Here is a 20,947-nt window from a genome sequence, read left to right as displayed (position 1 = left end):
AGAAACCTCACAACAGAACGGGGAGAGGACAAAGCGAAGCGCCCGACTCGGCCTCGGGGACCGGGGACACGCGAACAGATTGTCTGGGAACACAAATCGGCAAGAATACAAAAAATCTACATATTACAGTATTTCAAGAAAAATAACTTCATTTGAATACAAAAGGATAGATACACTTTCTCCTTCCCCGACGGCCACCCTCGGACAGCAGCGCGCCAGGGCGCCGGAGGGGCCGTGACGCGTGGGCATGGACTGACATCGGACAGGAACCTTCCAACCAACGAGGGCGACAGGGCAACGTCCACTAAAGCACGGCGGGCGGGTGGGAGGGGGCTCGGGGGCCCAGGCGGGCCGCGCGGGCAGCTCGCCAGATGCCCTGACACCCGCGGTCACGGTGCCCCGCCAGCCAAGGGCGCTCCTGCGTGGTGGGGCCATGCGCCCTGGGCGCACGGCGGGAGCGCACCAACCTTCGCAGGTCGGTTCGTTCGTTCGTTCGGTCTGTCCTGTGCGGAGGGGCCGGCCGCCCCAGCCTTTCCCAGGGCACTGGGCTCCGCAGCTGGCACCGGGGTGGTCAGCGATGCCACCGCAGCTGCCGGCTCCCGAGCCAGGAAGGAGCAGAGCTGACTCGGATGCGCTGTCCGCGGCTGGGGACTATGGCTTCGTTCGGTCGGGCCTCCCGGGGCGGTCGCTGCGTGGGCGCGGGGGTCGGAGTGTTTCTGGGTCGGGAGCGGATGCGTGGGCGGCGGCGTGGGCTTCCCCGGGGCTCAGGCTGGTGCTGCGGCGCCGCCTAGATGGCGAGCAGCGCGGGCGGGGTCGGGGTCGCGGGTGGCAGCAGCAGTGGCAGCAGCGGCAGCAGAGGCAGCAGCAGCAGCAGCGCCGCGTGGCCGCGCGGGGGCGCCCCCTGGCCCGAGCGCGCCCCGCAGCCGCCCGCCTCCTCGCAGCGCCGCTTCTCGCACAGGACGCCGGTGTAGGCGGCGGGGCACAGGCAGCGCGCGTGGTTGTGGCAGGTGCCGCCGTTCTGGCAGTGCAGCAGCTCGTTGTCGCACACGTTGGCTGCAGGGCGAGGGGGAGGGGGGGAGGGGGCGCGGGGGTGGGTGGGAGAAGCAGAATCAGTGTCAGTGCATCCGGTACAGCATGTTTGCAGCTTCCAAGATCGCAATGGATGGGCTGATCCCGCGCTCCCCGCCCCCTCCCACCCCCATCCCCGCCCCCGCCGCCAACGAAGCACGTGACTCCAATTTCCAAACACAAGTAGTTTGCTGCCTCCCCTCCCCCTCCCCCTCCCCCCATCCCATCGGTTCTTTTCCTATCGATTTCTGCTGCAACCTGGGACAGTCTCCCTGTCCATGTTAGGCTGTCCAGAGCGAGGTAGCATCACACCCCTGGCCTCTCCAGGGGACCTAAAGGTGGCCTCCCAGGCTTTTGAAGGACAAGTAACTCATGCAAGAATGCGGAGCTTTGAAGGCAGGGGATGCTAATTAGGATGCAAAGCAGGGTTGCTAAAGGACCAGGAACCTCCAAGGGGGTGCCACATGCATGAGGACAGAAGCCAAGGGCAGGGGCAGGGGGGGCCGGGGGCGCAGGGGCAGGCGGCATGCGCAGGCGGGGGCAGCCACGTGGGGGGAGAGGAAGCTGTTTCATGGAGGAGGGTGAGGAAGAGCAGCCGATGGCGGCACTGATCCTCTTGTGAGCGAGGAAGTAGAGGCCAAGTTGCCTTGGTTTCCGGGGATCATACGAAATGCAGCGGTGAAACCCTGATTAGCAAAGATTCCACCATGTTCATGGATGGGTCACATCCGTGTGAGCCAGTCAAGACCAGCCAATGCCCGAGACGGAAACTCATGGGAGGCCCCTGCCATGCCACTTCCCCTCTCTGATCGTTTCTGATTTCTTCGGCATTCTGGGTATTCTCGTGAAGGCCACGTGTTTCTTATTCTTTTAGATAATCAAGGTTTCACTGGTGTAGCAGGATGTTAACTAGAACCCGGGGAAATAAAGACAGCAACACCGAGGACAGGCGCCAGAACACTGCCCAGCAACATATGCTGCCGAAGCACTTAACGTGTAGGAACTCTGGGATGGCGTGGGGGCAGAGCAGAAAAAGGAGGTTTTTTTTTAAAAAAAAATGTAACATTTTCCTTTTTTTAAAAAAAATGCCATGGTTAAATTGCCCCAGGGGTACCACATGAATCACACACACACACACACACACACACACACACACACTTTCAATATCAACTGAAAAGTATGTAAAAAAAGTACCTCCCCTCCCCCCCGAGTACTAGTCAACAGAGAATGCTGCCTTGTCCTTACTCCTGGTCAATGGTTGGTCATGTCCCCTTGCGAAGAAGCTTCTGACGGACATGGGAATGCTCCGTGTGCAGGGGAGCCGAGAGCAACGGCTGCTGGGTGCTCTCAGGGTTAATCATGAAGTGGCCTACACAGGGCCCCGTGTTACCACCACCCACAGCTCCTAGGCCGCCACCTCCTGGCGACGCTTGCATGAGGGATGGGTGTAATTCTCCAATGTCCTCGCACCTGCTGTCTGTAAGCGATACAGGCGACGTCTACCGCCCACTGACCCCTTCAGCTCCAAGTCCTGATAGACAAGGGGGCGATCCAGCTCTACAAGAAATGGCCGAGGAGTGTCCAGGCGACCTCCCGTTGGGTGGCGTGGACTCGTGAGGGTCACACCCAAATCATAGCATTTTATGAGTTGCAAGGCCCAGCCTACCAGTGGCGAGAGAGGAGATCAGGGCCAACGCCTTCGCTTTTTTTTTTTTTTTTTTGGTGGTGGTTAGTTTGGGGAGCACGCATGGGTTTTCGGGATTTCGTTTTGCTTCCACTTCAGGAAATATCTGTTTCGCCGGGGGAGACATGGAATAGACAGATCCAAGTAGCTGTTTCCATTTCCAGGTAAAGATGCTTAGCAGCTTTGTCCCAGGCCGCAGACGGCGGAATGGGACACGTCCTCTCCCTGGGGCCCGGGAGCGGGGGGAATGATCTGTCCCATCCATGCCGATAATTGCTTGCCTTGCATAATTGAGAAGAAATCAATAGTTAATTAAATATCGCGCCCCCTTTAAAAAAAAAAAAGGAAAAGCGATTTTGCTTCTTCTTGGGCCCGAAGGTAGGTCAGCTGTTGAAGAGAGGTATCTTTTTTTACAGGAAGTTGGTGGTTAAGTTAAAATTCAGTGCCTTCCCTATGTTTACCTAATCTACTGATGGATGTTGATCATTGTGAGGAATTTAATAAACATACGAGGAACAGCTGTAACCTCATGGAGGGGGCGGGGGTATGTTTTCTGTAAGAGAGACACCGGGGGGAATAAAGAGACCTAGGATATGTTCCATTACTTTAGAATTCACTGCAAGACGTACCACATCGGGTCTCTTGATTGGGCCGTTCTTTCAACAAAGACACAACCTGACCATCCGCACCGCACACTCTGCTGGGATCGTGTGCTAGAAGTACATCCTCACCTCCCTACACACCTCACCTGCTAGTCAGACACGTATGCTCCGTCCCTGGGTCGCTCTGAGTGAAAGTCACGGCGCTTAGTGAATAAACCAGGCGGGTCACCGCTCCCCTACGCTCTGCGCCCGCACAGGAAACCTGGCCCTCAGCGCCACCGAGAACGCCAGGACATCCAAAGCTCTGCTCTCGAGGCGCTCGCGTCTGCTTGGGAAGATGAAATATATACGCGAAGGGATCTCTCATACTAATTTCGTGAAACGACCCCTCTCCACTCCGTCCCGCGCAGCCAGCGTCTCGCTAGGCTTACAAGTTGTTGCCCCACCTGCCCTAAAGGGGCTCACCGTTGGGCAGAAAACAAACAAATGAGCATAAACAGAAATAATTATGATACAAAAAAAATATATAAAAATAACAGACTCTAAAGGACGAACTTGCAAGCTGCAGGGGGCCTCAGGTGCAGGGGTGAAGGGTGATTGGGGGAGACAGAGAGGAGGAAGGGAAGGAGATGGTGTTGGAATAGAGGCGCGAACCAGGCAGCCGCGGGTGGGAGGAGCGTTGTGGATGGGAACTGAGAAGTAAGGGCCCAGAGACGGAGCAGCTGTCTCCGGATTCTAAACCCACCCGTCCCTGCGGAGTGGAGGCTGGAACCCTGCGGCTGTCTCCTGGCTTCCACCACGCGGGGCGCTGGAGGGGGCAGGGAGACGGGGAGGGAGATTCCCATGGCTCTTCCCAACAGGATCACCCCAGCAGCGCCCCCCTCCTCCCGACCAGCATTGGATTTCAGGGCTCAGCATGTTCGGAGCCTCTTCATGTCCCCCGAGAGGTGCCTGCCCCACCCGCAGCCTCCCAGCTCTGGAGGTGTGAGCTCCCGGCCCCTGCCCGGCGGGTGGGAGGCACCAGCAGCAGCCGGGCGGGCATCGCCCCTCAGGCCTGCAAGCCCCAGGCTGTGGGTCCTCCTCCAGACTTCCAGCTTCTCAGAGCCCGACCTCTGTCCTGTGACCCTCACCCAAGCGTGGGTGCTGCCTCCTGCGTGCAGTCACCATCTCGGAGGGACGTCACTGTCTCCTCTTTTCATGTTTAAATCCTAAAACACCTGTTTGACCTCTGCTGCCTTCTCCCTGCTAAATACCTACTGTGGTTCCAGCGGGGCCTGGGGGAGCCACATGCGAGGAGTGAGTGAGTGATGGGTGGGCAGGTGTGGCTGCAAAGACGATGGAGATGAGAAAGGTAAGCCCTGGCCCAGGGCCAGGTTCTGCGTGGAGCCCACAGAGTTCGGGTGACGGGCAGTGCGGGCGGGGACCTGTGAGCAGGGCAGTGTTTTAAGGGGGGAGAAGGTGAGGCTAGACCAGGGCAAGGGCAGGCTGGGGGCCAGGAGCCCAGATGCCTCCATCGCCTGGCCTGGGCCGAGTTAGAGCAGCCGGCGCAGAGGAGGGACCGGTCTGGAGGCCGGTCACTGAAACGCGGGGGAGAGGTTCTGAGGTCCCCGCTTTGGTATCTGGGTGCATCACCGTTTAACTGATGAGGAAACGGAGACGGGAGGCAGAGTCTGGTGAGGGAAGAACGTGAACCTTGTTTGGGGGAGATCTCTGGACCTTGAAGGTGTCGGCTCTTCGGCCAGGGTCTTGGTATTCGGGGGATCAGCTGGTTAACGGCCCAGGAGGTGCCGCTTTGGAGCAGGCTGAGGGCGGTCATCGGGGCAAGGGGCGGAGCTGCGGGAATAGAAGACCTCCTCCTGGTGGGATAGAGGTGACGTCGACGTGAGGGTGCAGGCAGAACCCGGAAGAACAGCGGTGCTTGAGCCACAGGAAGAGAGACACGGCTGTGAAGGATGCCGAGAGGAACAGGTGTTAACAAAAGGCAGGGAGGGGCGCAGCCGGGGCGGCTCAGTGGTGGCGTGCCGACCTATAAATCAGGAGGTCAAGGTTCGATTCCTGGTCGGGAAGGTTCGATTCTGTGCATGCCCGGGTTGCAGGCTCCATCCCCGGGGTGGGGCCTGTGGGAGGCGGCCAATCAAGGATTCTCTCTCATCATTGATGTCTCTCTCTCCCTCCTCTCAGAAATCAAGAAAAATATGTTTTTAAAAAAAATGCGGCGAGGGAACGAAACCGACCGCCGAGGGCCTCCTGCTGCGCTTGGCTGTGTGTGGGAATAGGTGGGCGGACGGACCGGGAGGGGCCGGGGGGAGGGCACTTGGAGTCCGGTGAAGGGAATATGCCAATGAGCACGGCACGGTCTCGGCTGAACAAAACAGAAGGAGTTTGGGGATCATTGGGAGGAGGGCTGGAGAAATCGGAGGCATTCACGTCGAACGGAGGTCCTTGGCTGTCCATCTAAAGTGGTGCTTTCAGCAGGGGACGTCGGGCAGTGTCTGGAGGCGTCTGTCTGGCTGTCCTGGCTCCGGGAAGGGCACGCTTGTGGGCAGAGGTCAGCGAGGCTACTAAAGACCTCGCCATGCCCAGGACCCCCGCCAGGAAGGATCACCCCTCGGTTGATGTCAGAGATGAGATGAGGGAGGCGGAGCGCGGGGGGTCAGCACAGCCACGAAGGTGGCCGCTGTCCTTGGGGAGAGCGGGGTGGGGAGGGGATGGAGGCGCCTTGGCCACTCGAGCTCAGAGACTGAGTTTTCGGGGTGGAGCCGTGGGAATTCGAGGTGACCGGAAGTGCTAGGTGTTGAAAGGAAAGAGCCGGGTTATCTTCCTGAGGGTGTAAATCCACGAAGATTGAGATCCAAGACAGACCCTGGAGTACCGCTCACCATGAGTTACAGGGTACGTGGGATTGGTTCTGCTCGGCGTGGACAGGAAGGGGCCAGCCGGACGGTGAGGGTAACCGGGAACTCTGCAGCAGGAAGCTGGAGTTCAGGGTGGAAGCAGAGCTAGAACCCGGGGCTCCGGGAAGGAGGAAGGCGGCCGCCCAGCTCTGCACTCCGTGCTCCTCGGGACGATGGGGCTCCGTCTGCAGATCCGCAGTCGACTCTCAGCCGCACTGACCGGCTGCTTCCTGTCCCCCGCGCCGTGACGAGGCGAGGTCGTTGTGAGCGGCCCTCAGTGTCACGCCTTCTGGAGTCCCACCACGTCCTGGCAGCGCCGCAAACGCAGATCGGCTCAGACACCAGATAGGCCCCCTCAGCGAAGGTCGGGGTGGGCATGGCGAGTGCGCTGTGTGCGCTCCTGTTTTCCCCTCCTCTGTGTGCAGAAGACACGGCGACGGAACCCGGGCACCCCCCACACCGAACCTCACCATCCCTCTCAGCACAGGGGTTCGGGCATCGACCGCCGGCGGTGGGACCGGCACCGGGGCACACACTCGCTATCCTGGCATCACCGCCGTGTTACCGTGTGCAGATGCGGATGGGACATCTGCTGGAGGGGTTTCTGTCCCACGTGCACCGAGCAGCCAGCCCTCCCCCCGGGGTGCCCGTCTGTGCGCATCCGCCTTCCACGGAGCACTCTGCACGCGGTCTGTGAAGTGTGGGCATGAAGCGTGTCCTGCTTCTCCCCTCACAGCCTGGAGGGTGCCATCTCGGTAAACACAGAGGGCTCGCTGTCAAATCCCCCTGCAGCACTCAGACTCGTCCCAGAGACGCCGTGTGCTGGGCACAGCGCATCCTTCGTGTGATGATAAAATAGGACCCCTCGGCACGCAGAGCTAATACTGCTTCCGCCCTAGCCTGACTACTTTCTAAAGGGCCGTTTCACCCGTGATAAACGGAGTTCATTTGTGGTGCGTCCAAGATCACACCACAGGACCGGCACCCCGGATGTGCGGGGTGCTCTCAGATGGGGTGTCCAGGATAACCCGGGGCCTCTGGGGGATGCGGCGGTGGCATTCCCGTGGGACCCAAACACGGGTGAAGGGCGTGGTCCTGACGGAAGGGCTCGAGTTAGCCACGTGCTGTAAGAGCTCTGACCCCAGCAGCAGGTAAACAGCCTCCCCCGTCACCTCCCATGTGAGGCTAAGGAGACGCTCAGAATTTTCACAGTGAGAGGACAGGAGCAAGGAACATCTCTCCCTCCCTCTTTCACATCTGTTTTTAAGAAAATAGATTTTCATGGATTTCCGAGAGGAAGGGAGAGGGAGAGAGAGAGAGAAACATCAATGAGGAGAGAGGATCATGGCTCGGCTGCCTCCTGCACGCCCCACACTGGGGATCGAGCTTGCAATCTGGGCATGTGCCCTTGACCGGAATCGAGCCCGGGACCTTCCGGTTCGCAGGCCGATGCTCTAGCCACTGAGGCAAACCGGCCAGGGCCACATCTTCTTACTTTCCCTGTAGCTTGGACCAGGAGCGTCCCGGGGCCGTAGCCCAATGACTCGGTTCTTTAACGCGATTTTGGTGGGTTTCTTGACTGCTGTACCCATCTCCTCTCCCCTAACCTCAATCTATTGCCAGTCATTGATTAGGAGACTCTGATGCGTTTTCCCTCCACCAGTCCCTTCTGGGAGGAAGAGGAAAGCAGGCGAGGGAGGGTCGGACGCGCTCGGAGGGCCGCAGCCGGGACTTGGTTGTTGCTGCTTGTCTTCTTCTTTCCCTCTGTGGCCTGCAGGGTCCCTGATCCCCATTATGGCCACGATGCTCCATTACATCCCCCCAAGCCGGTTTTCTTTCTTTTTCCCCCCCGTGTGGGTCTTGTTCTAAGCTATACATTTCGGCCCGCCTTGCCAGGGAGCTGTCTGCTTGAGCAATGCCGCGTCTGTATTTATAGACATGAAAGTTTCTCTTTTCGGCTTTGTCTCCCGCGCTTCAAGGAACTGATGCGATGCGTTACCATGGCAGCCTGCCTTGATGGCCGTATTAATAAAGTGACCTCTGCCTCCAGCACCTGAAACGGGCCCGGGGTTGCCGCGGGAGCGATGTTCCAAATTGTTCCCGTCCTTTTCAGAGACGCGTCGGAGAATGAGTGACCCCCGCCACGCAGGCTGATAACAAAGGCCCGGGCCCGCGTTCGGGCCTGATTGCGGCGTTTGAGGGAGCGCGGCCGCGGGATAAAGAGCGGGGACGGTGACCCACTTACTGGGCCGTGGCGGCTGTTTCACCAAGTTGAGGGATGGGAGACAGAAAACGCAACCCACAGGCGAGCTCCTGGGGACGGAAGAAACTTCACAGAATCGTGTCTAATGGCCTTGGGGGGTGGGGGTGGGGGACTTTAGGGACATGATGTGCATGCCCCCATCTTTTCTCACTAATGTCCGGCCACGACTGGCGGTGATGTGGTGCAGTGGAAAAAAGGTAGAGCCGGCCAGCGTGGCTCAGTGGTTGAGCATCGACCTGTGAACCAGGAGGTCACGGTTCCAGGCCTGGTCAGGGCGCGTGCGCGGGTTGCGGGCTCAGTGCGTGCAGAAGGCAGCCAATCAGTGATTCTCTCTCATCATTGACGTTTCTATCTCTCCCTCCCTCTCCCTTCGTCTCTGAAATCAATAAAAAATACACATATACAAAAAAGAAAAAGGTAGATTAGGAGACACGAGACCTGAGTTCAAGTTCTGAGTAGCCATCACTTTGCTGTGAGGCCTCAGACGCATCAGGAAACCACTTAGCGACACTGATCCGTTCATCCATCTTCCACCCAACCAGCGACCCTTCTGGACGATGGCCGCGTCGTGGTAGCAGATGAACAATACAAACAATACGGCGTCTTCTTTGGTGCTCACGTTCTAGTGACAGCTAGACAGCCGGGGACGAGTTTGAAGTAGGTGTTTGCAGAGTTCTCTTGGACTTGACGGTGGGCATGAATATTTTTCGTGGAAAGCCTAGCATCTGAAAAGGCCAGGAGTGGCGAATTCTTCCTCTTTATGGTACAATCCGCGATGGCTGTGGGACTTCTGGCCCCACATCATGAGTCCTGGTGGTGACGCGGGTGGCTCTTTTTGCCTGTCCGTCTCCTGACGGGACAGGGAGAGTGTTTTTGTACTAAAAGCCTGCGAAGAGAGTTAGTCGAGGAACGTGTGATTCAAGTCTGGTCTCTGCGGCTAATGGGCTGGGTGAACTTGGGAAAATCGTTTAACCCCGTTGTGCCTCTCTGTCCTCGCTCCTAAAGCAAGGATAAGAACACTCATCCTACCCCCCTCCCCCAGGTGTTGGGAGCCCCAAGATGAATGACGGGAGGTGCTTTAAAAAGTCCGGAACCTACCTATGCTTTGCTCGGGGTTGATACCTTCCCCAAGGCCCCCTCGTGCTCGAAAGCTGAAGGCTTATTCCCCTCTCTGTCCCAGTACTGAGTTTCTTGCCCGCCCCCCCTCCAGTTCAAGGTGCTTGAGGTGAAAAAGAAGCCAGTGTCCTCCCTCGAAGACATGCCCAGCGGGCATGGAATGGGGACAGTGTGGGCCAAGCACACAGCTCCTCCGTGTTGGTCTCCCACTGCTGTGTCCCCCCCCACAGAGCCCTGCAAGGTCGGCTTGGACCGGAGAGCCGTTTTCTCAAAGGTGATTGGTCCGCTCTCCTTCACCGTGCATCCTCCTGAACCAATCGGAGTGCATGCTGTGTTTCCAGAAGAGCAGGGCGGGGCCGAGCTGCCGGCATCCACCTGCTTCCCCTGCCCCCGGGCCCACCTTTGGCCCCTGCGACTGTGGGGGTGGGGCAGCGAGATGCACACGGTATCTAGACCGACCCCCCGCCGGCATCGAGGGGCGGCCTCCTTGCTTTCCGGCTCTCGGTCTCCACCTCTGCTGTGTCTGCAGCCGTCGGAGGACGGGGTGCTGGTGGCATGGTCCTGGGTAAGCTGCCAGCCTGCTTGCTTTCGGCGCAGTGAGGTGGAGGGACAGAGCCGAAGGGCCGGACAGGAGACATGGAAGCTGTCGGTGGGTGTCAGACGCATCCGGGGAATCAGCCGGCGGGCTCTGACCTTGAGAGCCGCGTTCTTTTTTTTCTCCAGTCTTTTTTTTTTTTTAAAGTTATTATTATTTTTTTTATTGTTTAAAGTATTATAAATAGTAGTACATATGTCTTCTTTTTCTCCCATTGACCTCCCCCTGGCCTCCCCCCCCCCAGCACATGCCCTCCCCCCTTCCCCCCAGTGTCTGTGTCCATTGGGGATGCTTATGTGCATGCACACAAGTCCTTCGGGTGATCTCTAACCCACCCCTCCAGCCCTCCCCTGCCTTCCCGCTGAAGTGTGACAGTCTGTTCGATGCTTCTTGGTCTCTCTGTTTACTCATCTGCCACAGGCACCGCTGATGGGAGTGACGCCTGCTCATGTCCAATCAAAGGGCTCACTGCTCAACACGCCACTAAAAAGCCACGTGCATCGGGAGGACCTGTGTCTGAGGGGTGTGCAGTGACCCAGCTCAGACATGCCAGGGGACTCCAGCGCAGGGGCGGGAGGCGCCCCCACGCACCCCCGGAGCTCCCAGCGTTTGCAACCCGTTCAAAGCCTCTGTTGATGTGGAGAAAGAATTAATTCCCCGAGAATCCTCGGGGCCGCGGGCTGGGCCCCTTTCCCAAAGCAGCCATTGAGGGTGCATCGACATCCTGTGTAGGTCGACACCTTCAGAGATGGCCGGGCCAGGTGCCCATAGAGCCGCCGCCCAGCACGCACAGGCTTCTCCGCAGGTGCCAGGAACACCTCTCCGGCTTCATAAGAAGGGGGAGCCTCGTCTCTCGGGCCCACGGTGAGAGATGCCCGCTGGGGGGCAGAGTCACACACACCGGCAGCGCACGGCAGGTGGGAAGCCTCCTCTCAAAGTCCATGATGCTGTGTCAGGAGGAAAGCGGCACCCAGGTTCATGCAGGGGGAGCCCCGTGAATCCCAGCACACACCTGGCACCTGCCCTCCGTAGCGGAAGCCGCAGAAAAGGTTCTGCGACCAGTTACACCCACATGTGACCAGGCTGACCCCCGGCTGGTAGGAGGTCAAGGGACTTAGTTATTCTAACTTCTGTCTTTCTAAATTTCACTCTGTCCAAATCACCTAGGACAGTGGTTGGCAAACTCGTTAGTCAACAGAGCCAAATATCAACAGTACAACGACTGAAATTTCTTTTGAGAGCCACATTTTTTAAACTTAAACTATATAGGTAGGTACATTGTTATTAACTTAATTAGGGTACGTGGTCTTTTGTGGAAGAGCCACACTCAAGGTGCCAAAGAGCTGCATGTGGCTCGCGAGCCGCGGTTTGCCGACCACTGACCTAGAACAAATGTCCAGTCCTCGGATGCTCCTAACATGTCCACAAAAGGGCCTGTTCCTCGAGAAAAGACAAGTGTCTTTCACTGAGATGAGAACTGAATCCTGTGGCCACCTTTTGCCATATTTCAGTATTTCTGTTATTAACTCACATATTTCCAGTCAAAGGACCAATTATCCTAGATGTCTACCAACGTGGTCTCAGGAAAAACATGAGCTCCTACACGACCCCCTAACCACCCCAGGGCCCCGGACACGGGATGCCCTGCCTCGCAAAGCCCGCAGAGCCTCAGGCGGCCCTGGAGCCCGCACAGCCTCCGAGCTGCGGGGACCTGCAGCCGAGCCCAGGCCGCTGCTCACTGGTGCCAAGAGAGGGCTGTTTTCACCTGCGAACATCAAGCCACAGCGACGACCGTGATCGGGTCTCCCGCCGCCTGCCCAGCCGAGGGGCCCACAGTCAGATTTCACTTAAAGAAAACATATCACCTGCCACTTGAGTTTGTGGGCGACGCACACACGGGCCCGTGTGTACACGTCTGCGCCATCCCGTGACCGCTCATTGTGGTTCTGTCCTGAGTCTTCCCGTTCCCGGCACTGAATAGATGCCTAGTCAGCGTGAAGCAAGTACATACGAGTTGTCTTTTCTCCGTCGCTTTCTGGGGGTGGGGGTGGGGTGGGGGGGTGGATATATATCTCTTGTGAGTAGATAGTTGATGGATGGATAGACAGACATGGATACAGATGGGTAGAAAGCGTGTAGGTTGGAGAGCAGGAAGTGAACGTGCCTGAGGAAGAAGGAGGTAACTGGATCATCAATTCACATGCGTGGGTTTGATTTGTTGTGTGTTTTTTTGTTTGTTTTTTTTGAGACAGGATGTTTTTGAGCACTTTGTAAAGCTAAAATATACTTTGAGGTTCCTGTTTGTCGAGTTCTAACCCAGTGTCTCCTTAGAGACTTCATCTTTCCTCTGTGGACTTGGCCGGAGTGTCCTAAACATGGACTAAGCCCTCTGAGGGTTTTTCAAGGGCAGGGATACTTAAGTATGAAAAGTAACTTCTAAAATCTCACAACAGTCACTTTTCTTAATGGTTCCCTTCCCTCCTCCCCCCGTACCCCCCTCCGGAATCGCTGTAATTCACTCTTGTCTGCTCTGGTCTTGCTGTCCCCATAACCACCTCCTGACAATGTCAAGCCAAGTCTTGGGAGGCGATTTTACAACATCAGAACGAAACAAGACCGTTTCCTTGGCAATGCCAATGCGAAGGCCAAACGCACCGGTGTCGATACATTCACGGGGAGGACGACAGCAATATGGAGTCACAGGCATGTGCCACACGATGCCAGGAGGCCTGTGGGGAGGCTGAGCTCTGGGTGAAAATGACGGCTCATCTTCAAACTGCCCTTGGCTACCAGGGCCAGAGGGGTAAGGGATCCAGAATATATCGGCGAGGTTAGGGAAGGGCAGAGGGTCCCGGTGACAGACAGGTCATCGGCGTACCTTCCCAATCAAGTCAGCGCTGATCACTGCCACTCGCATGTCCCTTCCCGTCGATAGATTCCTGAGCCACTCACAACACGAGGGCGAAGCGTGGCATCTCCTTGCTTTTCATGGTGCTGGTGTCCAAAGGCCTGGGGTGTGGCCAGGCAGCTCTCACCTGTTCGGTCAGGCAGACTCCTCTGTGCTGCCGATGCTGTTGGTTATCAGTCTTTCTGCTCGTCACACCTACCCACGGCGTTTACATGCATGAGTCTGACAGCTAGCCTGTGGCCGCCTGGCATGAACAAGACAGGGCCGGGCCGCTCACACACAGATTGCAAAGAGAGAAAGGGTTCACAGAGTAGGGGGTGGGGTGGGTGGGAGGGGGGGAAGATGCCCTGATGATGCTGAGTGAGAGGAAGAGACACACAAGTCAAAGGATGTTATGCTGAAGGTTAGGCTCTTACTTCAAACTCCAATCGCGAAGCCTTCACCCTGTTGACCCTGTTGTAACTAATTGCCTTCCTATTTCCAATTTAGTGATTAGAGGCCTTTTTTTTTTTTTTTTTTGTCTAGGAAGAAAGTATATAATTTCAACCTAACCCCAAGTCTCCCCAAATCCATAAAAAATGGAAATGTATCTGAAAATGAATACATTGCATTTGGTCATCTTCAGGGGTACTAAAGGTTACTAATGTTTAGGGTTAAGAATGGTTAAGAACTATAATTTAATAAACACATGGAAGTGACTCCTAAGGACATAATCAGGGTCCTTACACCGGCCAGGGAGCAAACAGTTTGAAAATATCTTGCCAAACACAATACATTTTAATTCTTGACAAGGTTCCCATGAGACCGGTGGTCCAGTCCCGACGTACTGCCTTCCTCTGCCTCATCTCAGACGCCTCCCTCTCGCTCACACGCTCGCCCATGCTTGCTCTGAACTGGCCCGGCTCCCGCCCGCCCTGGGCTTGGCTGGAGGTGTCTACCCTGGAATACTCATCCGCCAGAACTTCCCCCGAGGGGTGGGGTGGCTCCGCCCACGACGGGCACGTTCCTTTGTCTCCCATCGCCCTCTGACCAGTGCGTGAGCCCGAGAGCAGGTCTCGGTGGGTCGTCTTCTTGGCACCACGCGCTCGGTTCTCAGTACCAGAACGGCGCCTGGCCCAGACTTCCCGAGCAGCGCCTGCTTCTTGAGTAAATGAAACACCCTTCCTTTTGGGCCTGACAGTCGGGCAGGGGTACTGGGTTTTGTGGCCACTCCCCTGGCTGGGATGGGTTTTCATTGTCCTTCTGTCCCAAACTCTTTTGACCTTTGGGGCTTTAAGACGCGATGGTGCCCGGGTTGGGGATGGTGGCTCAGTGGTTGAGAGTTGACCTATGAACCAGGAGGTCAAGGCTCAATTCCCAATCAGGGCACATGCCCGGGTTGCGGGCTTGATCCCGGCCCAGGGTGGGGGGAGCAGGGGGGAGGCATGCAGGAGGCAGCTGATCAATGATCCTTTCTCATCATTGATGTTTCTCTCTGTCTCTTCCTCTCTCTCTCTCTCTTTCCCTCTCCTCCTTCATCTCTGAAATAAATTTAAAAAAATATATAAAAAAGCTGGGGTGGTAACTAGAGGGCACAGTTCGCGCCCGGGGCATTGGGCGGCCAGACCTCCAGAGCTGACTGTCCCGGGAGGGAGACGTGTCAGCGGGTTGGTCTGTGCAGCTTTGCCCGGGGGCATACCATGAACTTGGCCACCAGCAGCAAACCTCCCTGGGAGGCCAGCCGGTCCCCGGGCGGAGGGACAGTTGCCGGCAGCAGCTCCACCGCTTGGCTGCCCCCTGAGGTCCAGTGGGCCGAAAAGGGGGAGCGGAAGGATGGGCTGCCGTCCCCAGAAGAGCCCGTGGGATACTGACAGCCATTGTTCCCACGGATCTCTCCCCCCACCCATCCCGGCCGGGCAGAAGCTAGGAATGGACATATTCCTACCGAGCTGGCATGAAACCGAGGCCACAGAGGGAAACCTTTCTTTCCTTCTCTTTTGTGAATCCTCACCCGAGGATGTTTTCCCATTGACTTTTAAGGAGAGTGGAGGAGAGGGGGAAAGACAGAGAGAAGCATCGATGTGAGAGAAACACATCGGTTGGTTGCCTCCTGCATGTGCCCCGACCAGAGCCAGGGCCGGGGAGGAGTCTGCAACCGAGGTATGTGCCCTTGACCGGAATCGAACCCGAGACCCTTTGGTCTGCAGGCAGACGCTCCGTCCACTGAGCCACACCGGCTAGGGCTCAGAGGAAATAACTTCCTATCCCGAATAGAAACCGCCCGATTTCTTTGTGAGACTTAATTGCCACAGTTATTCCGATGGTGAAATCTGGCATCGGCTCGGCGCTTTAGGTGGGTGTGAAGGGGCAGGGGAGCCCGTCGCCCCGAGGGGCTGCTGAGGCCCGAGGGCACGCTCAGGGGGAGCCCTCGGCTGCCCCAGTGCAGGGTCCGCCCGGCCAGAGTCAGGAGGAGCAGGGAGCGGCCACGCCCGATTCTGACCTGGGTCTCGGCTTACAGCTGTGCTTTGAGGTCTTCCTCTCCCAACAAATGAGTTGTGTCCTCATCTCAGTGTTCCCGAGGACAGACAAGAGCAAAGAGTAACGTTAGGAGGGACGGCCCAGACTGGACTTGAACTTGTCTGCTGCTCTGCCTTCCTTCCGGGCATCCGACCAGCTGGGAGGGGAGGCTGGTCTGTGAGTGAGCGCCCCCTGGTGAGCCCAGCAGCCAGGCCTTCCTCAGGGAGCACCCCTGGGCGGCATGTGAAAAGGTTTCCCGTCATTCCCCCCCCCCCCCCCCCCCACTCCCGGGGCCGGGCGCAGCTCCTCTGGGCTGGGTTCTGGGTTAAACCTCTCCATTCGGATGATGCTCTAACCCAGTGGTCGGCAAACGGCGGCTCGCGAGCCACATGCGGCTCTGTGGCCCCTTGAGTGTTCTAACGCCACTTCTTCAAAATAGACTCGCCCAGGCCGAAAACCGACTTCTGCGCATGGGCCACGAAGTTTCAATCGCACTGGACCTGTGCGCCCGCACGTGGTATTTTGTGGAAGAGCCACACTCAAGGGGCCAAAGAGCCGCATGTGGCTCCCGAGCCGCCGCTTGCTGACCACTGCTCTAACCAACTCGCCAGTGGCTTCCTCCCGCCGGCCTCGCTGCCCAATGGGTTCGGGGTCAGGAGAAAGGGGGAAAGGGGAGGTGGGGTGCTCAGGCCTCTCCCCGCCTGGAGGGAACCATCGCTCTTTACTGCGAAGAATCCCGAAGGACCCCCTGAATAGGAATGACCTCAGGTTGGAAATGCAGGGTTTTTCTCCCCGTGACTTCTGTTCTACGCCTGCCGTGCTCTGCCCAGCCCTCTCCCCCCTCCCCCCCCTTGCCCCGCCGTTCCCTTTTGCAGGCTGACATCTCTGTACCTCGGGGAGGGGCTTTCCAAGCCGCCCTAGCCGCAGCGCATGCGGAGGATGGAAAGCGCGCGTTCTATTTTGAGGCGGAATGAATGGCATCACCCGGAGCCAGAGGCCTCGGTGCGAGGAAAACAAAACCCCACATCACAGCACCCGGTTTCACCAAGGACGCGGGGATAGAGTTATCGGAGGTTTAAGACGCAGGCGAATGGATTCAATTCCTCTCTCTCTCCTCTTGAGCATGTTCGTACGTCTTTGCAAAGTTGCCAAAGGAAAAAAAGCAATGAACCGCTCTCATTTTTTTCCCTCTTTGATACATTCCAGGTGATAATAAATAGTGTGAACCAATGCTATATAAAAATCCAATACCGACTTTTTTTTTTTTTTTTGCAGAGGGAAAGGGATGAATAAAAGTAAATCAAACACATCCTATGCATGGAAAGTGACTTTAAAACAGCAACCCGCCCAACTCCCTAAACTCTTTGGATGGTGCCCGCTGAGATTTAGGGAGCAGAGCAAACCTAGGCAGACGCTGAATTACATTCTTCACCGGGGGCTAGCATGTGCAGGTTGAAAATGAAGTTATGGCCCACAGTCAGGGTTCCACGCGTGGGGAAACTATGGGCCCACCGGTCGTTGGTATGCAAAAATGTTACGCAAGGGGCCGGGTGGACACTGGTAACTACACAACACACTTCCTTTTGCTTCTCGGGTGACTCAACTTCACGAAGGCCATCGGGCTGTCTTTCCCGTAAGTGTGTCGTGGAGACTGATAATATGTGAATTAACTGAGTTCACAGGCCTTTCTGACGGAAGCTGGGAGCACAGTGCTCATTTCTGCCCACGTCGCAAACGATACCTATCTTTTAGAGCCAGATGGTGGTGGTGGTGGTGGTGGGGGGCGGGGTGTGTGTGAAGGCGGTGACCTGCGTAACAGCCCGTGTAGCGACCTACTTTTCTGTCCCTGACATGGAAGCTTCATGGAAAATAATTTTGTCTCTCTGTTTATTTACGGCGAAAAGCGCTGTTCACCCTTTGAACGTAGACCGCTGGGCCGCGCAGGGTGGCTGGGGGCTCCTTCCACGGCCTGGCGGCCTCAGAGGCGGCCGGCGTGACACTTGAAAGGATGCAGTCTGCTTCCCTGGAGGGGCAGGGCCTGCTTTTAGGGGACTGCCCCCGGACGGGGACAGCAGTGGGACCCGTGTCGCCCTGTCCCTCTGACTGACGGAAGGGCAGTGAAGGGATGGAAGTACCTTTCTGGTGTGCTGTGTCCTTTACCAGTTGGCAGTAGACGGGTGGCGGGGAACACGCCCGAGCTTTCAGAGGAGAGCATGTCGGGACGGGATGTCCGCACTTGGACTGTCAGAGCACACGGGTTCACTTTTAATGGGAAACCGAGTCTTTTCCTAGAGCATTATGGGTAAAAAAGACCATCCCAAGGATGGGTTAATTTCTAATATCTCTGACTAAGGAGTCTGGGATATAGAAATAAAAATAGCTTCCTTACACTACTCATAACACAAAACGCCAAGAAGTGAATGTTCTGTCTTAGATATTCCGGCAAAGTATTGGAGTCATCCTTTTCTGACACTTTAGGAGGGAAACAGTACTACGGACTCATGAGTCTAACGATATAAATAATGTATGTCTGACTCAAACGGTCATATTTATAAAAGGATGTTGCAAAAATCTTAATAAAAAAATAAGTTATTGTTAGATAAGCCACCAAAGAGAAGATCTGTTTGCCGCTTAGGACGTATTCCCTTCAGCTAGTACAACTTAGGCGTGCCGGCCGTTAGATGGACGCTGGAACCCACAGAGAGCCGCTCCTTGGCGTGCGGGCGGGGCTGGGTGCAGGGCTTTTGCGGGAGCGCTGTTCCTTCACCTGTGCCCTCAGTTCACGGTGCTCCAGGTGCGTAATTCCCTGGCTCCGTGGTCGGCAAATTGCGGCTCGCGAGCCACATGCGGCTCTTTGGCCCCTTGAGTGTGGCTCTTCCACAAAATACCAAGGCCTGGGCGAGTCTGTTTTGAAGAAGTGGCGTTAGAAGAAGTTGAAGTTTAAAAAACTTGGCTCTCAAAAGAAATTTCAGTCGTTGTCCTGTTGGTATTTGGCTCTGTTGACCAATGAGTTTGCCGACCAGTGGCCTGGCTGCCAGGCCTCGAGCTTCAGTGCGGCCTCAGGGAGAATGGTGTCAGGGCGGCGTCCCTGAGAACTAATAGCACAAAGGTCACCTGACCGGGGGGGGGGCGGTGAGGAAGGGGGTTTGAAGTCATGCATCATGTTACGTGAGCCATTGTATTGCAACGTGTACCAGACTGAGGTATGTGTGGACCGATACAAAACCACGTGGGCCCTCGAACCCTGGGCTACAGGGCCTCTCGGTTGGTGCGAGACACAGGATTTGGGGCTGGCACTGCATGCTCTGTCTCCTTAGAATGCTAACACCCCCTTCTCCCCGCTAACACCCCGGGCTGACACGCGACGCCACGTCTCCACGGTGATTGCTCGAGAAGCAGGCCGCTCCTCGGGGTGCACCGGGACCGTGACCTGGGAGCTGGGTCCAGGGGAGCCTGGCTGGGCGTATGGTTGACGGGAGTACATTCGCTGCGCGTGGAGGGCAGAGAGGAAGGTCGGCTCCTGATGTCAGAGGGCGAGGGGACAGGGAGCGGGTCACTGGCCTCTGTCGTCAGTGCTGTGGTCAGAGGGGGAGGGGACAGGGAGAGGTCACTGGTCTCTGTCGTCAGTGCTGTGGTCAGAGGGGGAGGGGACAGGGAGAGGTCACTGGTCTCTGTGGTCAGTGCTGTTGTCAGAGGGGGAGGGGACAGGGAGGGGTCACTGGTCTCTGTGGTCAGTGCTGTGGTCAGAGGGGAGGGGACAGGGGGAGGGTCACTGGTCTCTGTGGTCAGTGCTGTGGTCAGAGTGGGAGGGGACAGGGAGAGGTCACTGGTCTCTGTGGTCAGTGCTGTGGTCAGAGTGGGAGGGGACAGGGAGAGGTCACTGGTCTCTGTGGTCAGTGCTGTGGTCAGAGGGGGAGGGGACAGGGAGCGGGTCACTGGCCTCTGTCGTCAGTGCTGTGGTCAGAGGGGGAGGGGACAGGGAGAGGTCACTGGTCTCTGTCGTCAGTGCTGTGGTCAGAGGGGGAGGGGACAGGGAGAGGTCACTGGTCTCTGTGGTCAGTGCTGTTGTCAGAGGGGGAGGGGACAGGGAGGGGTCACTGGTCTCTGTGGTCAGTGCTGTGGTCAGAGGGGGAGGGGACAGGGAGAGGTCACTGGTCTCTGTGGTCAGTGCTGTGGTCAGAGGGGAGGGGACAGGGGGAGGGTCACTGGTCTCTGTGGTCAGTGCTGTGGTCAGAGGGGGAGGGGACAGGGAGAGGTCACTGGTCTCTGTGGTCAGTGCTGTGGTCAGAGGGGGAGGGGACAGGGGGAGGGTCACTGGCCTCTGTGGTCAGTGCTGTGGTCAGAGGGGGAGGGGACAGGGAGAGGTCACTGGTCTCTGTGGTCAGTGCTGTGGTCAGAGGGGAGGGGACAGGGAGAGGTCACTGGTCTCTGTGGTCAGTGCTGTGGTCAGAGGGGGAGGGGACAGGGGGAGGGTCACTGGTCTCTGTCGTCAGTGCTGTTTGGTCAGAGGGGGAGGGGACAGGGAGAGGTCACTGGTCTCTGTCGTCAGTGCTGTTTGGTCAGAGGGGGAGGGGACAGGGAGAGGTCACTGGTCTCTGTCGTCAGTGCTGTTTGGTCAGAGGGGGAGGTGACAGGGAGAGGTCACTGGTCTCTGTGGTCAGTGCTCGTCTCCACCCGGAAGGCCCTTTCTCCGGCGTGAGGCGTGTGTGTGTCCACGAACACCCCGAGGAATGAGCGCTGAGCTCGCGTCCCTCTCGCCGGGAGCAAGCGGGCCCTGTCGCTGGGCTCGGCTCCAGGACTAGACCCCGCAGGCTGCTCCTACCCGCCGGGCTCAGAGGCTTGAGCCAAAGCGGGGCTAGTTGGGACCTATGGCCATGAGTTTGTGTGTCATGTGGGACCAAGAGGCAGATCTGTATCTTGGTTTCATAACAGCTCTGTCGCCGGCTGGCTGTTGGCTTCGAACCCATTACACTCTCTGAGCCCCAGGTTCCTCCTCTCTCAAATGGGGATAGCCCGGCTGGTGTGGCTCAGTGGTTGAGCATCAACCTATGAACCGGGAGGTCATGGTTTGATTCCTGGTCAGGGCACATGCCTGGGCTGCGGGCTCGATCCCCAGTGTGGGGTGGTGCAAGAGGCAGCAATCAATGATTCTCTCTCATCATTGATGTTTCTCTCTCTCCCTCCCTCCCTCTCCCTTCCTCTCTGAAATCAGTAAAGATACATCTTATCTAATAATAGACAAACATGTAAGTTGACCGTAACCTCTGCTAAGCCACCAGCCAATCAGGAGTGATATGCAAATTAACACAACAAAGATGGAA

At 57.2% G+C, this 20,947-nt stretch overlaps 1 protein-coding gene across 1 annotated transcript in view; it reads right to left on the bottom strand.

The window, feature by feature from the left end:
- Positions 1-220: 220 nt before the first annotated feature.
- The window catches only part of NTNG1 (netrin G1), a 238,329-nt gene continuing 217,602 nt past the window's right edge, over positions 221-20,947 (bottom strand). Inside the window, exon 6 of the mRNA XM_079761405.1 lies at positions 221-1,053. Within this exon, the coding sequence (XP_079617531.1) occupies positions 788-1,053 (266 nt within the window). The 3' untranslated portion in view covers positions 221-787. The remainder of the gene's footprint in view (positions 1,054-20,947) is intronic.

The sequence above is a fragment of the Cnephaeus nilssonii genome, assembly GCF_951640355.1.
Source record: "Cnephaeus nilssonii genome assembly, chromosome: 21".
Taxonomy (NCBI): domain Eukaryota; kingdom Metazoa; phylum Chordata; class Mammalia; order Chiroptera; family Vespertilionidae; genus Cnephaeus; species Cnephaeus nilssonii.
This window is presented reverse-complemented; position numbering and strand designations above follow the sequence as displayed.